The sequence below is a fragment of the Halichoerus grypus genome, chromosome 7 (assembly GCF_964656455.1).
Source record: "Halichoerus grypus chromosome 7, mHalGry1.hap1.1, whole genome shotgun sequence".
Lineage (NCBI taxonomy): Eukaryota > Metazoa > Chordata > Mammalia > Carnivora > Phocidae > Halichoerus > Halichoerus grypus.
Window position 1 is genome coordinate 32,269,506 of NC_135718.1, and position 23,069 is coordinate 32,292,574.

At 49.5% G+C, this 23,069-nt stretch overlaps 1 protein-coding gene across 1 annotated transcript in view; it reads left to right on the forward strand.

Moving 5' to 3' along the window:
* PDLIM1 (PDZ and LIM domain 1) overlaps window positions 1-19,493 on the forward strand; it is a 48,545-nt gene extending 29,052 nt beyond the window's left edge. The window contains exons 5-7 of the mRNA XM_036111711.2: window positions 9,626-9,777; window positions 18,493-18,610; window positions 18,995-19,493. Of these exons, the coding sequence (XP_035967604.1) occupies window positions 9,626-9,777; window positions 18,493-18,610; window positions 18,995-19,181 (457 nt within the window). The 3' untranslated portion in view covers window positions 19,182-19,493. The remainder of the gene's footprint in view (window positions 1-9,625; window positions 9,778-18,492; window positions 18,611-18,994) is intronic.
* The last annotated feature ends 3,576 nt before the right edge of the window (window positions 19,494-23,069 follow it).

The following is a 23,069-nucleotide window of genomic DNA, read 5'->3' on the forward strand; positions in this document are numbered from 1 at the left end:
TAACGCTGTGCTATTTTACATTCCCACCAACAGTGCACGGGGTTCCGATTTCTCCATCCTTACCAACATTTGTGGTTCTGTGGTTTTTTGGGATTATTTAGTTATTTATTTTTGTAGCAGCTATTCTGTATCCTTTCATATGGTTGCTGGCCAGTATGTATCTTTTTGGAGAAATGTCTGTTCAAGTCCTTTGCTCGTTTTTTTAAAATCAGGTTATTTGGGTTTTGTTGTTTTTTGTTTTTTTGTTATGGAGTTGTAGGAATTCTTTATATACTATGGATATTAACCCCTTATCAAATATATGGTTAGCAAATATTTTCTCCTATTCCATAGATTGCCTCTTTACCCTGTTGTTTCTTTTGCTATGTAGAAGCTGTTTAGTGTGATGTACTCCCACTTGTCTAATTTTGATTTTATTGCCAGTGCTTTTGGTATCATGTTCAAGAAACCATTTCCAAGATTGATGTCCCAAAGCTTTACCCCTATGTTTTCTTCTAGGATTTTTATGGTTTCAGGTCTTACATTAATCCATTTTTTTAGTTGATTTTTGTATATGGTGAGATAAAGGTCCATTTTCATTCTTTTATATACAGATAACCATTTTTGAAGAGATTATCCTTTCTGCATTGTGTATTCTTGGCATCCTTATCAAAGATCATCTTGACCATATTTACCAGGTGTTTCTTTTTTTTTTTCCTGGGCTCTGTATTTTCTTCCATGGTCTGTATGTCTGTCTTTATGAGGGTGCCACACTGTTTTGATTACTATAGCTTTGTAATGTTTTGACATCAGGAAATATGATACCTCTAGTTTTGCTTTGCTGTCTCAAGATTGTTTTGGCTATTTGGGGTCCTTCTGAGATTTCATATGAATTTCAGGATGCTTTTTCCTATTTCTGCAAAAAACACCATTGAGTTTTTGATAGGGATTGCATTGGATCTGTAGATTGCTTTCAGTAATATAGACATTTTAACATTATTAATTCTTCCAGTCTATAAACATGGACTTATTTGTGTCCTCTTTAATTTCTTTCATCAGTGTTTTGTAGTTTTCAGTGTACAAGTTTTTCATCTCCTTGGTTAAGTTTATTCTCACAGATTTTATTCATTTGATGCTATTGTAAATGGGATTGTTTTCTTAATTTCCTTTGTGGATTGTTCGTTGTTAGTGTATAGAAACACAATTGATTTTCATGTGTTGATTTTGTATCCTGCAGCTTTGCTGGATTCCTTTATTATAACGATATTTTTGTTTGTGGGTCTTTAGGATTTTCTATGTATAAGATCATGCCATCTGTAAACAGAGATAATATTCCTCCTTCCTTTTCAATTTGGATGATTTTTATTCCTTTTCTTGCCTAATTGCCTAGGCTAGGACTTCAGTACTATGTTGAACAGAAGTGGTGAGAGTGGGCATCCTTGTCTTTTTCCTGAGCTTGGAGGAAAAACTTCCAGTTTTTCACCATTAAGTATGATGTTAGCTGTTGGGGTGGTCATGCATGACCTTTATTATGTTGAAGTAATTTCCTTCTATTCCTGATTTGTTTAGTGTTTTTATCATGAGAGTATGTTGAATTTTGTCAAATGTGTTTCTTTTTTTTTTATCAACTGAGCTGACCTTGTGGTTTTTATCTTCCATTCTGTTAATGAAGTGTATTACATTGATTGATTTTGGTATGTTGAGTCATCTTTGCATTCTAGGAATAAATCCCACTTAGTCATGGGTGTATAATCATTTTAATGTGCTGTTGAATTCCATTTGCTGAGGATTTTTGCATCAATACTATTAGAGATATTGGTCTGTAGTTTGATTTTCCTGTGGTACCTTTGTCTGGTTTTGGTATCAGGGTAATGCTGGCCTCATAGAATGACTTTGGAAGTGTTCCCTCCTCTTCAGTTATTTGGAAGACTTTGAGAAGGATTGGTTTCAATTCCTCGTCTTCTTTTTTTAAGATTTATTTATTTATTTGAGAGAGAGAGAGCACATGAGCTTGGGAGGGGAGGGGCAGAGGGAGAGGGAGGAGAGAGAGAGAGAGAGAGAGAGAGAATCCCAAGCAGACTCCCTGCTGAGTGTAGAGCCCTACATGGGGCTCAATCCCACAACCCTGAGATCATGACCTGAGCCGAAATCAAAGTCAGATGCCCAACCGAGCCACCCAGGTGCCCTGGTGTCAATTCTTCTTTAATTGTTTAGTAGAATTCTCCAGTGAAGCCATCTGGTCCTGGGTTTTTTGTTGTTGGTAGACTTTTGGTTACTGAGTCAATCTTGTTATTTATTATAGGTCTGTTCAGATTTTTTCCTTTCATGATTTCATTTTGGTAGGCTGTATGTTCCTAGGAATTTATCTGTTTCTTCTAGATTATCCAGTTTGTGCATATTGTTCATAATAATGTCTTTTGATCCTTTTTATTTCTATCAGATCCACTGTAATGTCTCTTCTTTCATTTCTGTTTTTTGTTATTTGGGTCTTCCCTCTTTTTCTTAGTCTAGCTAAGAGTTTGTCAATTTTGTTGATTTTTTTTTAAAAAAAACAAACTTAGTTTTGATGATGGTTTTCTATTGTTTTTCTCTTCTCTATTTTGTTTGTTTCTGCTCTAATCTTTATTATTTTCTTCCTTCTGTCAACTTCGAGTTTAGTTTTTTCTTGTCCCTTGAGATATAAAGTTTGCTTATTTGAGAGCTCTCTTCTTTTTTAATTAGGTGTTTACTGCTATAAAGTCCCCTCTTTTGCCACATTACATAATTTTTAGTATGTTGTTTTTTTCATTTTCATTTGTCTCAAAATACTTTCTAATTTCCTTTGCGATTTTTTCTTTGTCCCCCTGGTTCAGGAGTGTATTGTTTAGTTTCCAATTTTTTTTTTAATTTTCCAGTTTTCCTTCTGCTATTGATTTTTTCATTCCATTATGGGTAGAAAAGATACTTGGTGATTTTATTCTTCCTAAATTTAAGATTGTTTTGTGGGCTAACATGTGGTCTATCTTGGAGAATATTCCATATGCACTTGAGAAGAATGTGTGTTCTGCTATCGTTGGGTGTAGTGTTCCATTTGTCTGTTAGGTCCAGTTGGTCTCCAGTGTGGTTCAGTTACCTGTGTTTCCTTATTGATCTTCTGTCTAGTTGTTCCTTCCTGATTTGGCTTTATTCCATGGTATGGATGTACCACAGTTTGTTTAACCATTGAGCCATTGAAGGACATCTGGGTTGTGTCTTGTTTTCAGCTCTTATAAAGCTGCTATAAACATTTATGAACACGTTTTTGTGCAACCATAAATTTTTATCTCTTTGGGATAAAGGCCCAGGTAGTTAGTTACATGTACATGTTTCATTTTATAAAACTGCTAAACTGTTTTGCAGAGTGTACCATTTTACATTCCTACCCACAGTGTCTGAATAGTCAAGTTTTTCCATATCCTCTCTAGCATTTGGTGCTGTCACTATTTTTTGTTTTAGCCATTCTCATAGGGATGAGTAATATCTTATTGTGGTTTTAATTTGCACTTCCCTAGTGGGTAAAGATGTCAGACATCTTTTCATGTGCTTATTTGTCATCAGCATATCCTCTAGTCCTTTTTCGGGTATCCAGTTTCAAATCCCCCCAGCTTCTGAGCCTCGGCTGCTTTTTCAGAAGCTGCCACCCTCTAGGGAAGAGGGACAGTACGCCCGATGGGGCCACAGAGCAAACGTCACATGGCGGTGCAAGGTACCAATGCAGACGGATAGGTCTGTGCACAAGCGCGGCGTCATCCGTGGGGAACAGAGCTCTGTCTACGCAGCCCGCCAGGCCGCCTCCCAGGCCCAAGGAGGCAGGCAGTGGCCCCCAGCGAGTCGAACCACTCTGTCTGTAGGGCTGAAGCCACTTTTACAAGTGCAAGTCAAGTATGCCAATGACTTTTACTCACTCACTGCCCACCCACCCACCCATGTGTCATTCATTCCCATTCCCTTTTAAAAAGAAAACAGGTATATGGGTGATTATAGGGGTAATTCTCCCCAGGTTACCTCTCCCTCTCCTTCTCTTTCTCTCTCTTTCGTGGTCAGCCTCCTGGGCACTTGGGTTCTCAGGTCCCCGGCTGGAAGCAGAGTCAGCTGCGTCAATGAAAGCTCAGAGAATGAAAGTGCTCATCTGCTGCCGGGGAAGGTCAAAACGGAAGTAGAAAGACTCATCAGCAGGTCACTTGTGCTGGCTGCAGTGGGGGGAAGGGACACACTGTCCACAGCCGCTGGCTGGCCTCTGCCTTTGAGGGGGTGATGGACAGGGACCCCAGGCAGGTGATGGGCCACCTTGAGGAGTGGTCTTCACCAAGGTGGGAGTAGAGTCCAGTTTCCCCACTCTGCCTCTGAGACACCTGAGGTTACTCAGGGCTGCTCCTCACTGCTGGACAGGAGCGAGAGGTCTGCTGGCCCACATGGCCTCCACTGCCACCACTGGAGGTGAGTGGTGGCCTTGTTACTTCTGAGTGGTGGTCACGGTCCTCACTTCCCACCAGGCCTTTTTGGTCCTATTATGAACAATATGCGTGGGGATGAAACTCAGGCTCCCGACTGGACCTTCTCTGATGCCACCCCAGAGGGTCCCTGCGGTGCCGCATCCCAGCCTGGTGAGGGTCGAAGGCTAGACTTCCACCGGCCTCTTCTTACATTTGGCTGGAAGAAAAAGGTTCTTGCTTCCCAGTGTTGTGTCAGGCTGGCCGCCCCTTTCTCGGTCATTTGGTTAGAGAGAGAGCAGGTCCTTGGGGCTTTTGTCTGAACTCACTGCCCTTCCTGGGTTGCTGCCTCTTCAGCTTCTTGTCTGGGATCTGTGAGGCAGAAAGAGAACTCCAGGAACTCACCAGGGTGTTCTTCCTCGGGTCCCAAGTCCCCTATCTGGTGGGCCTTCTGCTTCCTTCCCAGTCTCATCTTCCTTGTATATGTGATGTCCAGGGATTTTAGCTGTACTTAGTGGGTAGAATAGGGAAAAATATGTCTACTTCATCTTCTGGGAGAAAGAATTTTTTTTTTAAGATTTTATTTATTTGAGAGAGAGAGAGCCCAAGCTGGTGGAGGGACAGAGGGAGAGGGAGAAGCAGACTCCCCAGTGAGCAGGGAGCCTGACAGGGGGCTCGATCCCAGGACCCTGAGATCGTGACCTGAGCCAAAGGCAGACGCTTAACCGACTGAGCCACCCAGGCGCCCCTGGGAGAGAGATTTTTATGAGGAGAATATCTTTCCCCTGCCTGGATGCTTCTTACAATTCAAGTAATCCTCCTTTTTGTCCCAGACTTTGTCACACACACACAGGCTGTTTTAGGGAGGAACCAAAGTTGATTCACTATGTGAGAAGACGTGCCATTAAGGTTGTATCAGCAGTGGGAATTTTCTGATTACAGCCTGCTTGTTTTAGTTGGGATTTATATACGGATTATCAAGTTGCTGCACAGGTTCTGGCTCAAGTTTTTAAAAAAATTAAAGAGCCCCTTATGTCCCCACTCTGGCCACCTCATTATTTTGATGGAATGGACTTTCATCCCAGGGCTGCTGTGTGGATCCATGTCCCAGAGTTAGGGGTCTGCTGTTCTCTGGTCCTTTGTGACCTGACCTTCCCCCTAGCTGCTCCTTTGGCTGGGACAGGCCTGGGAGTCACACAGGGTCAGCAGGCTCAGCCTCCAGAATCCTCCTCTGCCAGACGAGCTGACTGGAAATTTCTTCTCATTCCAAGGACCACTGGCATCCTTGAACACCTGGCTCTCATGGGGGGACAGGCCCGGGGGTCCGGGACTAAAAGAGTGGGAGAAAATATAAAACATGTAAGTAACAAGTTAACAAAACATTAAACATTCCGCACCAAGTGTGACTCGGGGAGAAACAAGAACTAGGAAACAAAGAGTGTAAAGTCTAGTTAGCCCAAAGGAGTTGAGTTTTTTGTTTGTTTTTATGAAGGAGTTGAGTTTGATTAAAAGCTTGTATTTTGTTATTAAATGGTAAAGACTGGGTTCAGAAGAACATGCTAACTTTCAATGCCCCCTCCTACTTTTTTCCCTGGTGACTCAGTCATGTCCATTATATTTTTGAAACCTTAATCACTTATAGAATTCTTTCTTCCATTGTTGTTAATAAAAATGAGAATGCTTTTTTTTTTTTTGCTCCATTTCTTATGCATGTTTTTGTCCTAGAATTACTTTTGTTACATATTCAGGATATTATTTTTGTTTTGTTTTTTTAAAGAAGATATATATATTTTTTTAATTTCTGTATAGTTAAGTGTCCTCTTAATTCCCATCACCTGTTTTCCCCATCCTCTCGCGCCACCCACCCACCGCCCTTCTGGTAACCATCAGTTTGTTCTCTCTATAGTTAAGAGTTTTTGGTTTATCTGTTTTATTCTCTGTTTTATTGATGATACTGTTTTTGAATTAGATGTATCAATCCTTGAAATAAGGAATAGATATTGAATGTGTTTTATAAATTGTCAAGTGGTAGAACAATATAATCATTATTTGAGAATAAATAGTAAATTGTTTTCCTTTTTCTTAAATCACAGAAATACTTTACAAGACTATGTGTTGGAAGAATATGTGATGACTTTGTGGTTTGAGCTTTGTCATTTTTAGTGTTCCCTTGGTGGCTTCCAGACATAACCACATACACCAAAGAAGGAGAAGAATTCTCCCAAGAACATTCCATGGTCTGATCTTGATTTTATTTATTTATTTATTTATTTATTTTTAAAGATTTTATTTACTTATCTGAGAATGAGAGCGAGAACACGAGAGGAGAGAGGGTCAGAAGCAGAAGCAGACTCCCCGCTGAGCAGGGAGACCGATGCGGGACCCGATCCCGGGACTCCAGGATCATGACCTGAGCCGAAGGCAGTCGCCCAACCAACTGAGCCACCCAGGCGCCCCTGATCTTGATTTTAAAATAGTTCTAAGTGTAATAGGAAAAAATATTTATCAAAAATAATGTAATATGTTTATATAAGGCAAGCTCAGAACTCAGGACCCACAGAGAAAGTCAGGCATACAAGTCAACAGGATGAACAGGTGGGCCAAGAGGAAGACAGTGGCCGTTTGTGAAGACCACTCCTCACGGTGGGCCCATCACCTGCTCACAGGCCCCAGTAGGTGGGAAGGAGAGAGACAAAGGCAGGGACCAGCCAGCGGCCATGGACAGGGCTGGTGGCTGGCTTCCCCTCCCCCCCACTGCAGCCAGCACAAGTGACCCGCTGATGAGTCTTTCTACTTCTGTTTTGACCTTCCCCAGCAGCAGCAAAGCATTTTCATTCTCTGAGCTTTCATCGACGCAGCTGACTCTGCTTCCAGCCGGGGACCTGAGAACCCAAGTGCCCGGGAGGCTGACCGTGAAAGAGAAAGAAAGAGGGGCCCCTGGGTGGCTCAGTGGGTTGAGTGTCCAACTCTTGATTTCGGCTTAGTTGTGATCTCAGTTGTGAGATCAAAGCCCCATGTAGGGCCCCTGTGCTGGGTGTGGAGGCTGCTTGGGATTCTCTCTCCCTCTCCCTCTGCCCCTTCCCCTGCTTACATGTGCGTGCACTCTCTCTCTCTCTCCAAATGGATAAATAAAAGCTTTAAAAAATATATAAAAAGAAAGAGAAGTACAGGGAGAGGTAACCTGGGGAGAATTACCCCTATAATCACCCATATACCTGTTTTCTTTTTAAAAGGGAATGGGAATGAATGACACATGGGTGGGTGGGTGGGCAGTGAGTGAGTAAATGTCATTGGCATACTTGACTTGCACTTGTAAAAGTGGCTTCGGCCCTACAGACAGAGTGGTTCGACTTGCTGGGGGCCACTGGCTGCCTCCTTGGGCCTGGGAGGCGGCCTGGCGGGCTGCGTAGACAGAGCTCTGTTCCCCACGGATGACGCCGCGCTTGTGCACAGACCTATCCATCTGCATTGGTACCTTGCACCGCCATGTGACGTTTGCTCTGTGGCCCCATCGGGCGTACTGTCCCTCTTCCCTAGAGGGTGGCAGCTTCTGAAAAAGCAGCCGAGGCTCAGAAGCTGGGGGGATCTGGGCACAGGAGGCTGGGCTGCCGTTTCGCCAGCACACCCCTGGGAGGGTCCCCTGTAACCTCATAGGAGCAGGGAGAGGGTGTTGCACGCTGATCTGTTTGGCAGTTTCCCTTCACCCCCTCATACCTGCTGAGCCCGGGCCCTGTGCCAGGCACTGATGCAGGGTTGGGAATGTGCTGGTGAACAAGACACACTGCGCCCCTGTCCTCCTGGGGCTCACTGTCTAGGGGGAGAGGGGCAGTGAGGAAACAGACAGATGGACCTAGAGTCCGTGGCACGAGGGTGAGACACAACGGGGGCCAGGGTGGGGGGCTCTCTGAGGAGGGACATCTGAGCGGAGACGGAGATGAGGATGGGAGGGGAGCGCGGCCCCCATGGGGCGATCTGGGCAGAGCCCCCCGGGCGCCGGGAGCGGTTAAGTGCAGCGGTTCTGAGGCTGCCGCGTTCTGGAACAGCACGGAGGCGGGTGTGAGGAGAGCCAAGCAAGCAGGGGCTGGCTGGCAGGCCGTGTGTTTGCAGAGGGAAGCAGGGCCGCATTCTTCAGGGCCTTTCTACGTTTTGTCATGAATATTTACTCCAAAGGAGATGAAATTGATTAAACTAGTATTTTGTTACTAAAACTGTGAATATTTGGTTCTAAGTCAGAGGAGAACACCTGGAGCCCCATCACAACACAGTGTGATTCTTGTGTTTAGTAGGTCACTATGGCCTCCATTTGGAAATAAGACTGTCCCAGGTCTGAGAATGGCAGTGCAGGGACAAGCGACAAAGGTGGTCCGTTGTGCAGGTCAGCGGTGGCGGCCTGGACACACAGTGGGGGTGGGGGTGCTGAGAAGGGGGCTCGGGACAGACTTTGCAAACAGAGCTGACCGGAGTCTCCTTCCGTTTTACCCCTTCCCAGACCAGGCAGCCGAGGCTCCTGGAAAACGGGCCCTGGCGGGGGGGGGAACGCAGCCCCAGCTCGGCCTGTCCTGTCCTGGGGAACCGAGCACAGGGCACTCGGCGGTATCCACCCTCACCGCCAGCCCTGTGAGCTGGGCAAGGCAGAGACTGCCGTCTCGGAGCCCTTGGCCCCGAGTGCTGCGAGAGCTTATGGAGACCGTCACTCGCTGACAGCACTTTGAAAGACGTCCTGTCGTCAGGAAGAAAGAACACCGCTTCCTGCTCCATGGGAAGCATGCATGCGGCCCATACTGCGGGGCCCAGCCGAGGGGACCCAGCCGAGGGGGCCCAGCCAAGCTTGCAGCGGTCAGGTTGGGGTTGACATTTCTCCTCTTCTGAATTCTCTTTTGACATAATGTTGTTTATGTAATTAAGAAAGAAGCGCAGCATTCCCTTTCCACAGGATTAGGCCAGAAAGTAATCTCATTACTGAAACTCTTCGGGAAAATAGCCTCTGACTGCATTGAAGCAGCAACCAGCTCCAGCAGTGGGCACCTCGTCGCACTGGCAGGAGGTCTGCGGCTGATTCCGAGCGGGCTCTGTCCAGTGCGGTCCTTTCTAGCCACCCTTTGATTCAGGGCTGTCGTCACTTGGAAGGGGGTGCCTGGCGAATTTTTGTTTTTCTAACTTCTGGCATGTCCTAATGAATTTCCAAACATTCTTTACAGCTTAGACCATTCTCAGCCTCCAAGCGGACTCGTCATCGACAAAGAATCTGAAGTTTACAAGATGCTTCAAGAGAAACAGGAGTTAAATGAGCCCCCCAAGCAATCCACTTCATTCCTGGTTTTGCAGGAAATCCTAGAGTCTGAGGAGAAAGGTAATCCACCCTGCATGCATGCATGGGGTCAGAGGCTCTTGGGCAAGGCCTGGGTCAGGGTCAGTCGTGGCTAAAACAAAGGTGAGTACAGCCCTGAGCGGGTGGAAGAAGCACATTAGAAAGCAGCTTTGAAACCGCTAAAAGCTCAGAGAGAGAGAGAACGAGCTCCCAGCCACACCTGCCCAGCTGTTTGCTGTCACATGAGCTTTAGGAGGCTGACGTCAGGGTGAGCTTGACTCTTGTGGGATTCTGTTCGTCCGTCCCTTGGCCATTTGTTTGGTTTAAGCCCACATCCCATGCTCTGTGGTGGCTGACGTGTGTGATTGGGTCAAGGCCATGGGCTGTGACAAGCAGAAGGAAAAGGAATCAGCAACACAGAGAAGCTGGGTACAGGGCGGTGCTTTTGTTCTTGCTCTCGGGTACATGGACTCCTGAGAGCCAGAGAACCCCCCAGTTTGGCCACATCCTCCCCGGTGACCTTTCCGGGCCTGTTTTCTCCTCGGTCAGTCAGGGGCCAAAATCCTGTCCTCGAAGCTTGGTGTGAGGGTCCAGTGTCCTGCACGGCACAAACACCCCCCACCGTGACCAGCATATGGGAGGTGCTTCATGCCTGTGATTTTGTTTGCAAACCTTATCAAGAGGCACGAGGTCAGCCTCAGCTCGTCCAGGGTGTGAGCCTGATGCCTGAGGCCACCGGGGACCACCCGTGTGGCTCTGCCTTGCGGACAGCCCCCCACACTCGGCTCTGTGGCCTTCCCCGAGGCGCAGGTGTTTCACCGGAGGCCTGCTTTCCCTTGTTCTCCCTTCCTTTCCCGAAGTGCCCTCCTTGTTCTTTCTTCCTTTCACGAAGTGCCCTCCTTGTTTTCTCTTCCTTTCCTGAAGTGCCCTCCTTGTTCTCTCTTCCTTTCTTGAAGTGACCTCCTGTGAAGAGAGAGCTGGTGAGGCAGACAGTGAAACCTGCTTCACCCGCCCCGAGGGAGGGAGCCACTTGCTTGCTCAGGGCCACCAGTGAGGGCCACAGCTGAGCGCCCTCTGCAAGAGTAACCTCCCGTCCCCAGGCCCCCAGCTCCAGGTTTGGCTTCCTGGGAGTTTTTCCTGAGCTGAGAGTTCCTACTGACAGACCCAGACCCAGGCTTCTTAGAGAAATTGACAGTTTACAAGCAAAGGAAGTTACGGGGAAAGTTCTCTTATGCTAAAAGGACATTGTTCTACCAGCAGTTCCCCCTTTGCTTGTTGTACCTGCACACTTTGGAAGGAATGAGTCACATTCTGTATGAAGTTCCAGTATTAGGGCCAACTGACAAGTGACTTGGGGATCAACCCTAGAGGATGCCCGTTTTATCAAAACATGTGAGAAACCACAACTTATTCTACTCTGAGTAAGCAGGTGCAAAACCCTTCAATTAAGAGAGGAAAAGTCAGTCCATTCCAGCCCAAACTAGGACATAGACACTGCAGAACTCATCTAGTCAAATACCCTCGTGTCACAGAGAAGGACCTAAAGCCCGGGCTCACCGAGCTGCGCTGAGGTGGCAGTTCCATGCTCATCAAGATCTGAACTTCCATCTTGTGCTCCATCTACCAAGCCTGTGGCTTCCATTCTCAAGGTTACCTCATGGCTCTAGTTGGCAGCTGGTGCTCCAGCCATCATGACCACATCCAGGCACCAGGAGGGAAGAAGGGCTGAATGGGGACTCCTTTCAGACCAGCCAGCTTTTTCTTTCCCAGGAGTCCCACCCTAGCATTCCATTTAATTTGACCAGAATTTAGTCACATAGCCACATCCAGTTGCAGGAGAGTCTGAGAATTATAGTTCTGTCCTCCCTGGGATGGATATCTTCTTGCTCCAAAGAAAATAAAAATTTTGCTAAAAAGAAGGGAGATAATGGATCTTATAGTCTCTTCCATATCTCTTAATATGTAGTTGCAGTAAATTTTTACACAATGAAACAGCGTGAGTTCCGGTCCATACATCTACACATGCAGAAGGCTCTTGGGGGCAAGGAGCTCAAATGCCTGTTTTTATTTGAGATGTAATGGTCAAAGTTCAGGGCAGTGTCTGGTACATAGTAAAGCACTCAGTGAGGGCTATTGTCATTCGAGAAGGCCTCGGGTTCATAAAGCAGCACTGTCCTCACAGCACTGACATCCAGGATCTGCCTGTGACCCACCTGGAGAGCGCAAGTGGGTTGCCCATCTCTCTAAGCCCTAGTTTCTGCACATGTCCAGGGAGGCTAATAATGGCTACTTTTTTTAAAAAAGATTTTATTTATTTGAGAGAGAGAGAAAGAGAACGAGCAGGGAGGAGGGGCAGAGGGAGAGGGAGAAGCAGACTCCCCACTGAGCAGGGATCCTGATGTGGGGTTCAATCCCAGGACCCTGGGATCATGACCTGAGTCAAAGGCAGACGCTTAACCGACTGAGCCACCCAGGCGCCCTTCACAGATGGTTTAGAGCATTAAGGGAAACGGTGCACATAAAGTGCCAGGCCCACTGTCAGTGAGGCCCCACATGGGAGGCTTGGCTGCAGCAGGGTTTGGTGATAAACCTCCAAAAGATTCAATGTGCATCTTCTCCTTTTGGGTGAAATTGAGCCTCTGGACTAGGAGAAAGGGTCCTAGGTTTCTCAAACTTCATCTTACTCTGGGTCAAATTCCAGATTTGGGAACAAGGAGGCTTTTTATCTTTATTTTTAAATTGTGGTGAACTACAGCTAACATAAGATACACTGTCTTAACCATATTTAAGTGTGCAGTTTGGTGGCATTAGCTACATCCGTACCATTGTGCAACCATGAGCACCGCCCATCCACAGAACTCCGTCTTGCAGAACTGCAGCTCTGTACCCATTCAGCACTAGCTCCTCATAGCCCCCCCCCCCCGCCCAGCCCGTGGAAACCACGGCTCTACCTTCGGTTTCCATGAATGTGACTGCTTCAAGCACTTCCTGTGAATGGAATCATACAGCATTTGTCTTTCGTGACTGGTTTGTTTCACTTAGCATAATGTTCTCAAGGTTCCATATTGTAGCAGGTGTCAGCATTTCCTTCCTTTTTAAGGCTGAAGATTCTACAGTGTGTCTATAGCACATCTTGTTTATCATCCATCTGGCCACTTAAGGGGAATTTTAATGAGAGGAGACTTGAAAGAAGCATCAAGGACTGAGAAAACAGTGGACGCTGGGGGCTCTGAGATGAGAAAGCTGGAGACTTTCTCAGGAAGTATCAGGGTGTCCGGGGTTGCAGAGAATCCTCACATGGTCTGGACTCAGATCATGGAGGATGACCAGGTGCTTAAGGACCATGAATTTGGTTCTTTGGTAATGTGGAGCTCTGGAAGGTTGCTGAGCAGTGAAGTAGACAGAAAAAAGGCTGTGCCTTACTGAACCCATTTTTACTTTTTTCCCAGAAAGCTTTGACATGCAAGTTTCACTGGAAAAAGAGAAATTTGGAAATTTTTATAGCTTCCCAGAGCCCAAAGGGAGCTAATATTTTTACTGTAAGCTTGTTGAGAGGGACAAAATGACATTTCTTTGAGAGTGCGGTGTTGGCTGTAAGGAACAGAAGAAAATGGAGCCAGCAGGTGGCGCTGCAGGGCTGAACACAGCGCCGCTTAGTCCTGCACACAGCTGCCTCTTCCCATGCTGTGCCCATTTTCTCTCTCTCTCTCTCTTAAATCTCTCTACGCTCAACCTGGGGCTTGAACTCATGACGTTGAGGTCAAGAGTCTCATGGTCTCCTGACTGAGCCAACTGGGTGGGCCCCGTCCCCGCCCCAGGCCCAGTTTCATCCAGTTACTTCTCTTTATTTGGAGAAGGGATGTGGATTCTCTTGCCAAGTGGGGCTCTCCTATTCCTCCTTCCTTCTCTCCTGCCCTCTTGCAAAGGCAACCTATAAATTTTCTGCTGGTCAAATGAATTGTGACAAACAGCCCCATCACCTGAGACCACAACCTCACCCAGCTGGTTCCCTGGGCAGTCAGTTCCCCTTCCAAGCCATCCGGGTACAACCTCACCCAGCTGGTTCCCTGGGCAGTCAGTTCCCCTTCCAGGCCATCCGGGTACAACCTCACCCAGCTGGTTCCCTGGGCAGTCAGTTCCCCTTCCAGGCCATCCGGGTACAACCTCACCCAGCTGGTTCCCTGGGCAGTCAGTTCCCCTTCCAGGCCATCCGGGTACAACCTCACCCAGCTGGTTCCCTGGGCAGTCAGTTCCCCTTCCAGGCCATCCGGGTACAACCTCACCCAGCTGGTTCCCTGGGCAGTCAGTTCCCCTTCCAGGCCATCCGGGTACAACCTCACCCAGCTGGTTCCCTGGGCAGTCAGTTCCCCTTCCAGGCCATCCGGGTACAACCTCACCCAGCTGGTTCCCTGGGCAGTCAGTTCCCCTTCCAGGCCATCCGGGTACAACCTCACCCAGCTGGTTCCCTGGGCAGTCAGTTCCCCTTCCAGGCCATCCGGGTACAACCTCACCCAGCTGGTTCCCTGGGCAGTCAGTTCCCCTTCCAGGCCATCCGGGTACAACCTCACCCAGCTGGTTCCCTGGGCAGTCAGTTCCCCTTCCAGGCCATCCGGGTACAACCTCACCCAGCTGGTTCCCTGGGCAGTCAGTTTCCCTTCCAGGCCATCCGGGTACAACCTCACCCAGCTGGTTCCCTGGGCAGTCAGTTCCCCTTCCAGGCCATCCGGGTACAACCTCACCCAGCTGGTTCCCTGGGCAGTCAGTTCCCCTTCCAGGCCATCCGGGTACAACCTCACCCAGCTGGTTCCCTGGGCAGTCAGTTCCCCTTCCAGGCCATCCGGGTACAGCCTCACCCAGCTGGTTCCCTGGGCAGTCAGTTTCCCTTCCAAGCCATCCGGGTACAGCCTCACCCAGCTGGTTCCCTGGGCAGTCAGTTTCCCTTCCAAGCCATCCGGGTACAACCTCACCCAGCTGGTTCCCTGGGCAGTCAGTTCCCCTTCCAGGCCATCCGGGTACAACCTCACCCAGCTGGTTCCCTGGGCAGTCAGTTCCCCTTCCAGGCCATCCGGGTACAACCTCACCCAGCTGGTTCCCTGGGCAGTCAGTTTCCCTTCCAGGCCATCCGGGTACAACCTCACCCAGCTGGTTCCCTGGGCAGTCAGTTTCCCTTCCAGGCCATCCGGGTACAACCTCACCCAGCTGGTTCCCTGGGCAGTCAGTTTCCCTTCCAGGCCATCCGGGTACAACCTCACCCAGCTGGTTCCCTGGGCAGTCAGTTTCCCTTCCAGGCCATCCGGGTACAACCTCACCCAGCTGGTTCCCTGGGCAGTCAGTTTCCCTTCCAGGCCATCCGGGTACAGCCTCACCCAGCTGGTTCCCTGGGCAGTCAGTTTCCCTTCCAAGCCATCCGGGTACAGCCTCACCCAGCTGGTTCCCTGGGCAGTCAGTTTCCCTTCCAAGCCATCCGGGTACAGCCTCACCCAGCTGGTTCCCTGGGCAGTCAGTTTCCCTTCCAAGCCATCCGGGTACAACCTCACCCAGCTGGTTCCCTGGGCAGTCAGTTCCCCTTCCAGGCCATCCGGGTACAACCTCACCCAGCTGGTTCCCTGGGCAGTCAGTTCCCCTTCCAGGCCATCCGGGTACAACCTCACCCAGCTGGTTCCCTGGGCAGTCAGTTCCCCTTCCAGGCCATCCGGGTACAACCTCACCCAGCTGGTTCCCTGGGCAGTCAGTTTCCCTTCCAGGCCATCCGGGTACAACCTCACCCAGCTGGTTCCCTGAGCAGTCAGTTCCCCTTCCAGGCCATCCGGGTACAACCTCACCCAGCTGGTTCCCTGGGCAGTCAGTTCCCCTTCCAGGCCATCCGGGTACAACCTCACCCAGCTGGTTCCCTGGGCAGTCAGTTTCCCTTCCAGGCCATCCGGATACAACCTCACCCAGCTGGTTCCCTGGGCAGTCAGTTTCCCTTCCAGGCCATCCGGGTACAACCTCACCCAGCTGGTTCCCTGGGCAGTCAGTTCCCCTTCCAGGCCATCCGGGTACGCAGAGATGCCACAGAGTCGCCGCGTTTCCTTCTTTCTCAGGGCAGGCAGCCTGGGTGGCTGCAGCAGCAGGAACCCGCACATGAGGAGGGAGCCTGTTGAGGATGCTTAGAGGCATGAAGCTGGCCACCCAGGCCCTTCTGAGATTCCTGTAGGGAGCCAGGATTAGGGGGACAGGAGGGAGGCATTTGCCTTGGGTACAGAATTTAAGGGGGCACCAAAAAACTCAACAATCAAGACAAAAATGATACTTCATAGCAGTGTTTTTTAAAATCACAATTAATGCAAAAAAAGAAAAAAAAGTCTATAATGAACCAAGTTGAGACTGGGGCCAAGGAAGGGAGGAAGGTTTGGGAAGGCAAAAAGGGACTTGGACTTGGGGTGACCAAAGCACCACGGCAGCTAACCGGGTGGCACCAAGCCTTCCCCCAAGCCTAATCGTGGAGCTTATAGCTAGAAACTGGAAATCCTGCGGCCTCCTAACCCCTGCTCCTCTCATGTGCCGCCAGACAGACATCCGTGTCCATCAGTTCCCTAGTGCAGGAGGTTCCCTGCACTGATAGGGAAACTCTGAGAGGCCACGCCGTCCACACCCCATGTTAGGGCCATTAAAACAGGCTGCTTTTAAATATTCCCTCTTGCTGTTCTCCATAAGGCACCAGAATCTCCCAGGCTGGCTGGCCCCTGGCGTTAGCCCTCAGTGGGCTGCAGAATGCACTTCTTCGTGTTCCATGAGGGCTGCTGGTCGGGCCCTGGGTTGGCCCGGTGTGGCGGGGCTGGGCCTGGCTCCGTGAGTCTTCCCATGCCAGGAGCGCAGCACAGGGAGGCGTCACTCTTGGGGCCTTGCTGCTAAGGCACAGGTCGGAAGCTCGTGGGGACAGGACCAAACCACACAAGTGCACCTCATGCTTCTGCCAGAACAAGGCCCACGTCTGCTCCCATTCCATTGGCCAACGCAAGTCATGGGGCCAAACCCAAAGTTTGTGGCGTGGGGCGTATGCTCCACCAAGAATAGGGTTTCCCAGCTTGATGCTGTAGACATTTGGGGCCAGATAAGTCCTCGTGGTGGGGCTGTTCTGTGCATTTTAGGACATTTCTCAGCATCCCCAGCCTCTACCCAGTGGAGGCCAGAAGCACTGCTCTCCAGTTGTGACAATCCAAACTCTTCCCCCGGGGACAAAATCACCCCCAGTAGAGAATCACTGACCTACTGGGATGCATGGCAAGGGTAGGGAGGGGACACATAATTGTGGACAAAATACACAGTCCACCATCCTAGCCAATAATCAATGCTCCTTATTTGGATTCATCTCAAGTTCTGGTTCGGAAGCACCAGTCGACATAGGGGGACCCATTTTCTAAAAGGACAAGAGAACCAGAGCCCTGGTTTGTCAGCCCCAGGATTGCCCAGCCTGGCTACGGTCACAGGACGACTCTCCTCAGCCCTTCACCTTACGCAGGAAACCATTCTCTTGCTCTTGTCCAGTGGTTCCCAAAGGGTGGTTCCTGGACCAGTCACCTGAGCAGCGCCTGAGAACTTACTAGAAATGCAACTTCACGGGCCCTACCCCAGGCCTACTGAAGTAGAAACTCTGGTGGTGAGGCCCAGTGAGCTGCACTGGAGTCAGCCCTCCACATCGTTCTGATGCACGGTGAAATCTGAGAACAGCTGCTTTTAGTCTGAAGAAGTGGGTTTTAATTGGGGACATAGAGTAGGATCTCCTGGGGCCCCTGCCTCTAGAGATGCTCCGTTAGCAGCTCTGGCGAAGAGCCTGGTCTGTGAATTTTAGGGAGTCTCTCCTGGGGCCTGGCCCATCTCACCCATGCCAGCTCAGAACCACTGGTGTAGAGACTTCGCTGGCTTCTTGGCCACAGCATGCTGGGCCGCGGTGGGGACCATCCCAGCCTTTGTCACGGCATTTCACCGTTCGTTTCTGTGCATTTATGGGGGCTCCAGTATATGCTCAGCCCCACGCGAGGCTCTGTGGCATGTCGCAGAGTCTGTAACGCAGGGTCCTGGTGCTGCAGGAATTTGCAGTCCCAGCTGACAGCAAGATCGCTGGCCGGCCGAATAGACGCAGTGATAGTCATTTTGCTCGCTGGCCGCTGTTACGAGCTCCCACGATAGAGTGCTCTGAAGACGTGCTGGGCCGGCGGCTCTTCAGCCAGCAGCTTATCTGGTGCAGACACGGCCAACTGCAGGGAGGTCGCTTGCTCTGCTCTGTAGCAGGTGGGTTTTATCTGGCTGCCTGTAGGTGCTCTACTGTAATGGTTTTGTATTTCTTGTGATGTGGGTTTCTTTCAGCATCTAAATTCACTATCTTTTGATGATCAGATAACGTCTTTATTTATTTATTCCATCTGGAGAAGTCATCTTGAAGTTCCCATGTCCGTATGTGCGTGCATCTAATCAGAATGAAATGTAATTTGTGTTTCGAGGGCTGACTTGGTGCCAGGTACTGTGGGAGGGCTTTGTGTGTATTTTTCTTTTTATCTTTTTGTACCATGGTGAAGGGGGAAATGAGCTCCTGTTTTATAGAAAAGGAAACTGAGGGACCAGAGAGGTTAAGTAACTTTTCCAGGGTCACACAGCAGAGTCGGGTCTGTTTGATTCCAGGAACTTGCTGGCACTACGTATAAGCAACTCTGAGAAAGCTAAATGAAACTTCTGCAACCCCAGCCTTCCTGGCCAACCCAAGTGTTTTCCTCATTATAGGGGATCCCAACAAGCCCTCAGGTTTCAGAAGCGTCAAGGCTCCGGTCACCAAAGTGGCTGCATCGATTGGAAACGCCCAGAAGTTGCCCATGTGTGACAAGTGTAGCACCGGCATTGTGTGAGTATCTGCCTCGCCCCGGCGTCGGAGGCCCCGCAGGCGGGCTCAACCGTGCAGCTGTGCAAAGTGCCAGAGTTTGCCCCTGTGGGGTGTGACGGGGAAGAAGTCCTGCCTGGAAGATGGAGCAGAGAGGCCAAGTGGGCCTTTATGTCCAGAGTCAGGTGGGAAGGTGTTCCTTGGCCACGGAACCCTTAGGGCGTGACTGATGTCAAACCAGAGAAAGGGCCTCTCTGTTGAAGAGGGAGGGCTTCACGAGCAATGCGTGTGGCCGGTTCCGGGGCCCTGATCCGCCCTTTGAGGGGCCTCGTGGAAGGAACCCCCGGCTGTGGTGCCTCCTTCGGGTGCTTGTCACTAACGGAGCCCCTTCCTGCCTCCCTCCTGCAGCGGCGTGTTCGTGAAGTTGCGGGACCGCCACCGTCACCCTGAGTGTTACGTGTGCACTGACTGCGGCACCAGCCTGAAACAGAAGGGCCACTTCTTCGTGGAGGATCAGATCTACTGTGAAAAGCACGCCCGGGAGCGGGTCACACCCCCTGAGGGCTACGACGTGGTCACTGTGTTCCCCAAGTGACCCAGCAGGTCTCCTCCTCTCCATGCTCTGGCCCTCTCCTCTCCTGAAAGTTCTTGCTGACTTTGGTCTCACCCCTGCTCATTAAGCACCACGGCTCCCTGCCTCTGCTAACTGACTCACTGGCTGTGTGACGCCCGCTTTTACATTAACAGAGGACTGTTCTGTTCCGTGTCCCCTTGCCAGCGTCCCCGGGTCTTCTCTTTACCTCAGTTCATCTCTGCTGCAAATGGACATCAGCCACATTTGAACCAAACTGAATTGTGTGTGTCTGACATTGAGTTCGGTTTTACTCAATAAATGTATAGACTCCAAGGCAGTGTGGTGTCCCTTTATCATTTCACCATGCGTCCTTGTTCCTGTCTCAGGCCAGATGAGATCTCTGAGGCCTCTCCTCTTGTTTTGGGTTCCCCGCTTCTCTGAGATTTGCAGGCCTTCTCCTCCATGTGTGAGAAGATTGACGTCTGAATGAGCCATGTTCTCACCTTCCTTTGAAGTTAGCTCCAAATTCTCTTTCTCTGATGCTAATGTAAGATCAACCTTGTTATGTTGTAACGAAATGAGGTCTTCTTTTCTATCTGGCTGTTCTGGGACTTATCTGAGGAAATGAATGCTTCCCAAACAAGAGACGGAGAGCTTTACCAGTTGGGCCTTCAGATACTCCCTAACGAGTCCCTCTCCAGGCTGCTGGCTGCACCACAGCCCCCCTGCTCTGTGAAGGGAAGCGCACTCGGTGGGCATCACCTAGGTGCTAAACTCAGACACCTCTTGGTAGTCCCTTGTGGAATTTTGACGGCAAATAGACACGTTCAGCAGCCACAGCCCGAGAAGGACATGGGACCTGCAGGGATGTGGCTCTGGGTCATACCATCAGGGAAGGCTCGGATACGCAGAGGCGCTGGGTGAGGGTGAGGGGAATCCAGAACGTGTGGTAGAGACTGGAGATAATGAGCCCGAGTTACCAACCTCAGGCGCAGGGGCTGTTGTGACCTTCCTCTTCTAGTGACCTTCCTCTTCTAAGCTTCCCACAGGAAAAGCCGGCCCACCAGATCTGGGCAGGGCTGCCTTCAGAAGTCGCATGGAGACTCCCGCAGTGTTGACACCTGCTGCGTCACTCAGATACCCCTTCAGAACCCAAGGACTCGGGCCCCGAGCTGCCCGGAGAGTTGCCAGTGGAGGGCCCTGTCCGTCAATCCTCTTGGAGAGTGTCTCAGCTGAAGAGAGCTGCTGCATGGCCCCTTTCCCAGGTGGTCCAGTGCCTGTGGAGGTGGGCATATCTGGGCCTGGCCCCCTGCCCCAGCCCTGGACAGCTTTGTAGGCGTCAGCTGAGGCCTCCCTTAAAGCTGTATTGCTCATAGCCAACTTCTGTCCCTGCCCAATTCTGCTTCCCTCCCTACCTCCCCCCCCACCCCAGGTCATGGTCCCAAGGGCACCCCTCCTAAACTTTCCTCTCACTAGCCCCAGTCACAGTTTGCTTCCTGGGAAAACCAATTTGTGACAACCATGACAGAAACTTCGGAATTTTTTTTTTTTTCCCTGAGATGGGATTTATTTGGAGGGTTTTTTCACAGGGACCTACCTTAAACTGACTTACCCATTCAAATAACTGATTTTTATGCCATGTCAAAAACTCACCATCGGGGGCAAGAGTGGACACAGACCAGGTAGGAGTACTGCCCTGGCCCAGGTAGGAAATGGAAAGGCTGGTACAGGGTGGTGGAGGTGGGAGTGGGGGGAAGTCACTGGATTTGAGATAGATTTTTAATGTAGAGCAGACCGACCTGGGCTGCCCTCCTTCTGTCTCCTTCCTTGACCAGACAACAAAGAGCTTCTCCCCCAGTAATGGGCCCCTAGAGCAGGAGACCTCTCAACTCTGCCAGCCCCGTTGTTCTAAGCTGGGAGCTCAGAATGGCAGGAGAAAGTGTGGCAGGTGTGGTCTGGTGTCCCCAGTCCCTTGGGCATGAGCTGAAGGCTCCTTCACCTGCCCCCCTCGTCCACCTCCAAGAACTCTGCTCTCAAGGAAAGAATAGCATCTAGAAAGTACATCCGGTGTGATGGTCCCTTACACTGATGGCACTTTACAGATTACAAAATGCATTTATTGTATTGCTCTGCGAGCATCACAAACCCTACTAACAGGAGAGTTCATAGGTGGGGAACCAGGGACTCAGTGCGAATGAGAATTAGAATGTATACGGTCATGAACGAGCATGTACTGGAATTTATAGGGAACATTGTGGTTTCTGCTCTGGAAGAATGCCTATGGGTGCAGCCACTTTGGAAAACAGTATGGAGGTTCCTCAAAAAGTTAAAAATAGAGCTTCCCTATGACCCAGCAATTGCACTACTGGGTATTTACTCCAAAGATACAGATGTAGTGAAAAGAAGGGCCATACTGCACCCCAATGTTCATAGTAGCAATGTCCACAATAGCCAAACCGTGGAAGGAGCCGAGATGCCCTTCAACAGACGAGTGGATAAAGAAGATGTGGTCCATATATACAATGGAATATTACTCAGCCATCAGAAAGGATGAACACCCAACATTTGCATCAACATGGGACTGGAGGAGATTATGCTGAGTGAAGTAAGTCAAAAAAAGAAAGACAATTATATGGTTTCACTTATTTGTGGAACATAAGGAATAGCATGGAGGACATTAGGAGAAGGAAGGGAAAAATGGAGGGGAAATCAGAAGGAGAGATGAACCATGAGAGACTATGGACTCTGAGAAACAAACTGAGGGTTTTAGAGGGGAGGGGGTGGGGGGATGGGCTAGCCCAGTGATGGGTATTAAGGAGGGCACGTACTGCATGGAGCACTGGGTGTTATACGCAAACAATGAATCATGGAACACGACATCAAAAACTAATGATGTATGGTGACTAACGTAATAAAAAAAATTATATAAGAAAAAAAAAAAGAATGCCTGTGGCCAAGGACTGAGAGCATGAGGGGCTTTGTTGCAGTGGTTAGCTGGTGGCTGACTGCCCTCCTCCCTCTGAATATGCTCCTGATGCCATGTCATCGAATCAATTTGAAAAGAATTAAAGTGTCTCTGTCCAATGGGATTAAGCCAACAAGGAATTGAATTGCTGAAACTATTCGGCTGAAGACACTCACTGCATTGAAGCAACAGCCAGTTTTGGTGATAAATATGCCTCAAAACCTTGGCAGAAACATCTGTTGAATTAAGAGAGGGTTTCCTCCATCGTGATTACATGTATATATCCTGAAATTTGTGTTGAATGTTCTCTGAAGGGAGATGCATGGTGAATTGTTTCTAACTTCTGACACATGGTGACTTTGCATACACTCTTCACAGATTAAAGCATTACCCTCTTGGCAACCTTGGCATAGGCCAAGAATCTGACGTTTATGAGATGCTACGGGAGCAACAGGAGTTTAAACAAAAAGTAGTCTACCTCATTCCAGCTTCTGCAGGAAATCCTGGAGTCTGAGGAGAAAGGCGACCAGCCTGCCCGTGGTCAGAGGCTACTGTTCAAGGCCTGGCGTGTGGTCACTCCTTGCTGAAACACAGGTGAGCAGAGCCTAGCAGTGGGAGGAAAGAGTACAGTGTGGGCCATTAAACTCTGATAAATAAAATAATCTATGCCTTCTTGCCTTGGTCTGTGTTACAGGAACTCAGATCTAGCTGTTTCCTGTCATGTGTGTACCATATAGCTGAGGGCTGGGTAAATTATCTTGTGGTGGGACTTTGTTGGTTTGTCCCTCAGGTCCCCCCTTGATTTGATTTGAGCCCATCCATCCCCTTCCTGCTGTAATTGGAGGTGCAGATAGGCAAAGGCCAAGGGCAGTAGAGAGACTGAGGCACAACGAGCCACCAGCAGAATGAATCCGGGCTCTGGGCTTCATCTTGCGGCTGAGGAG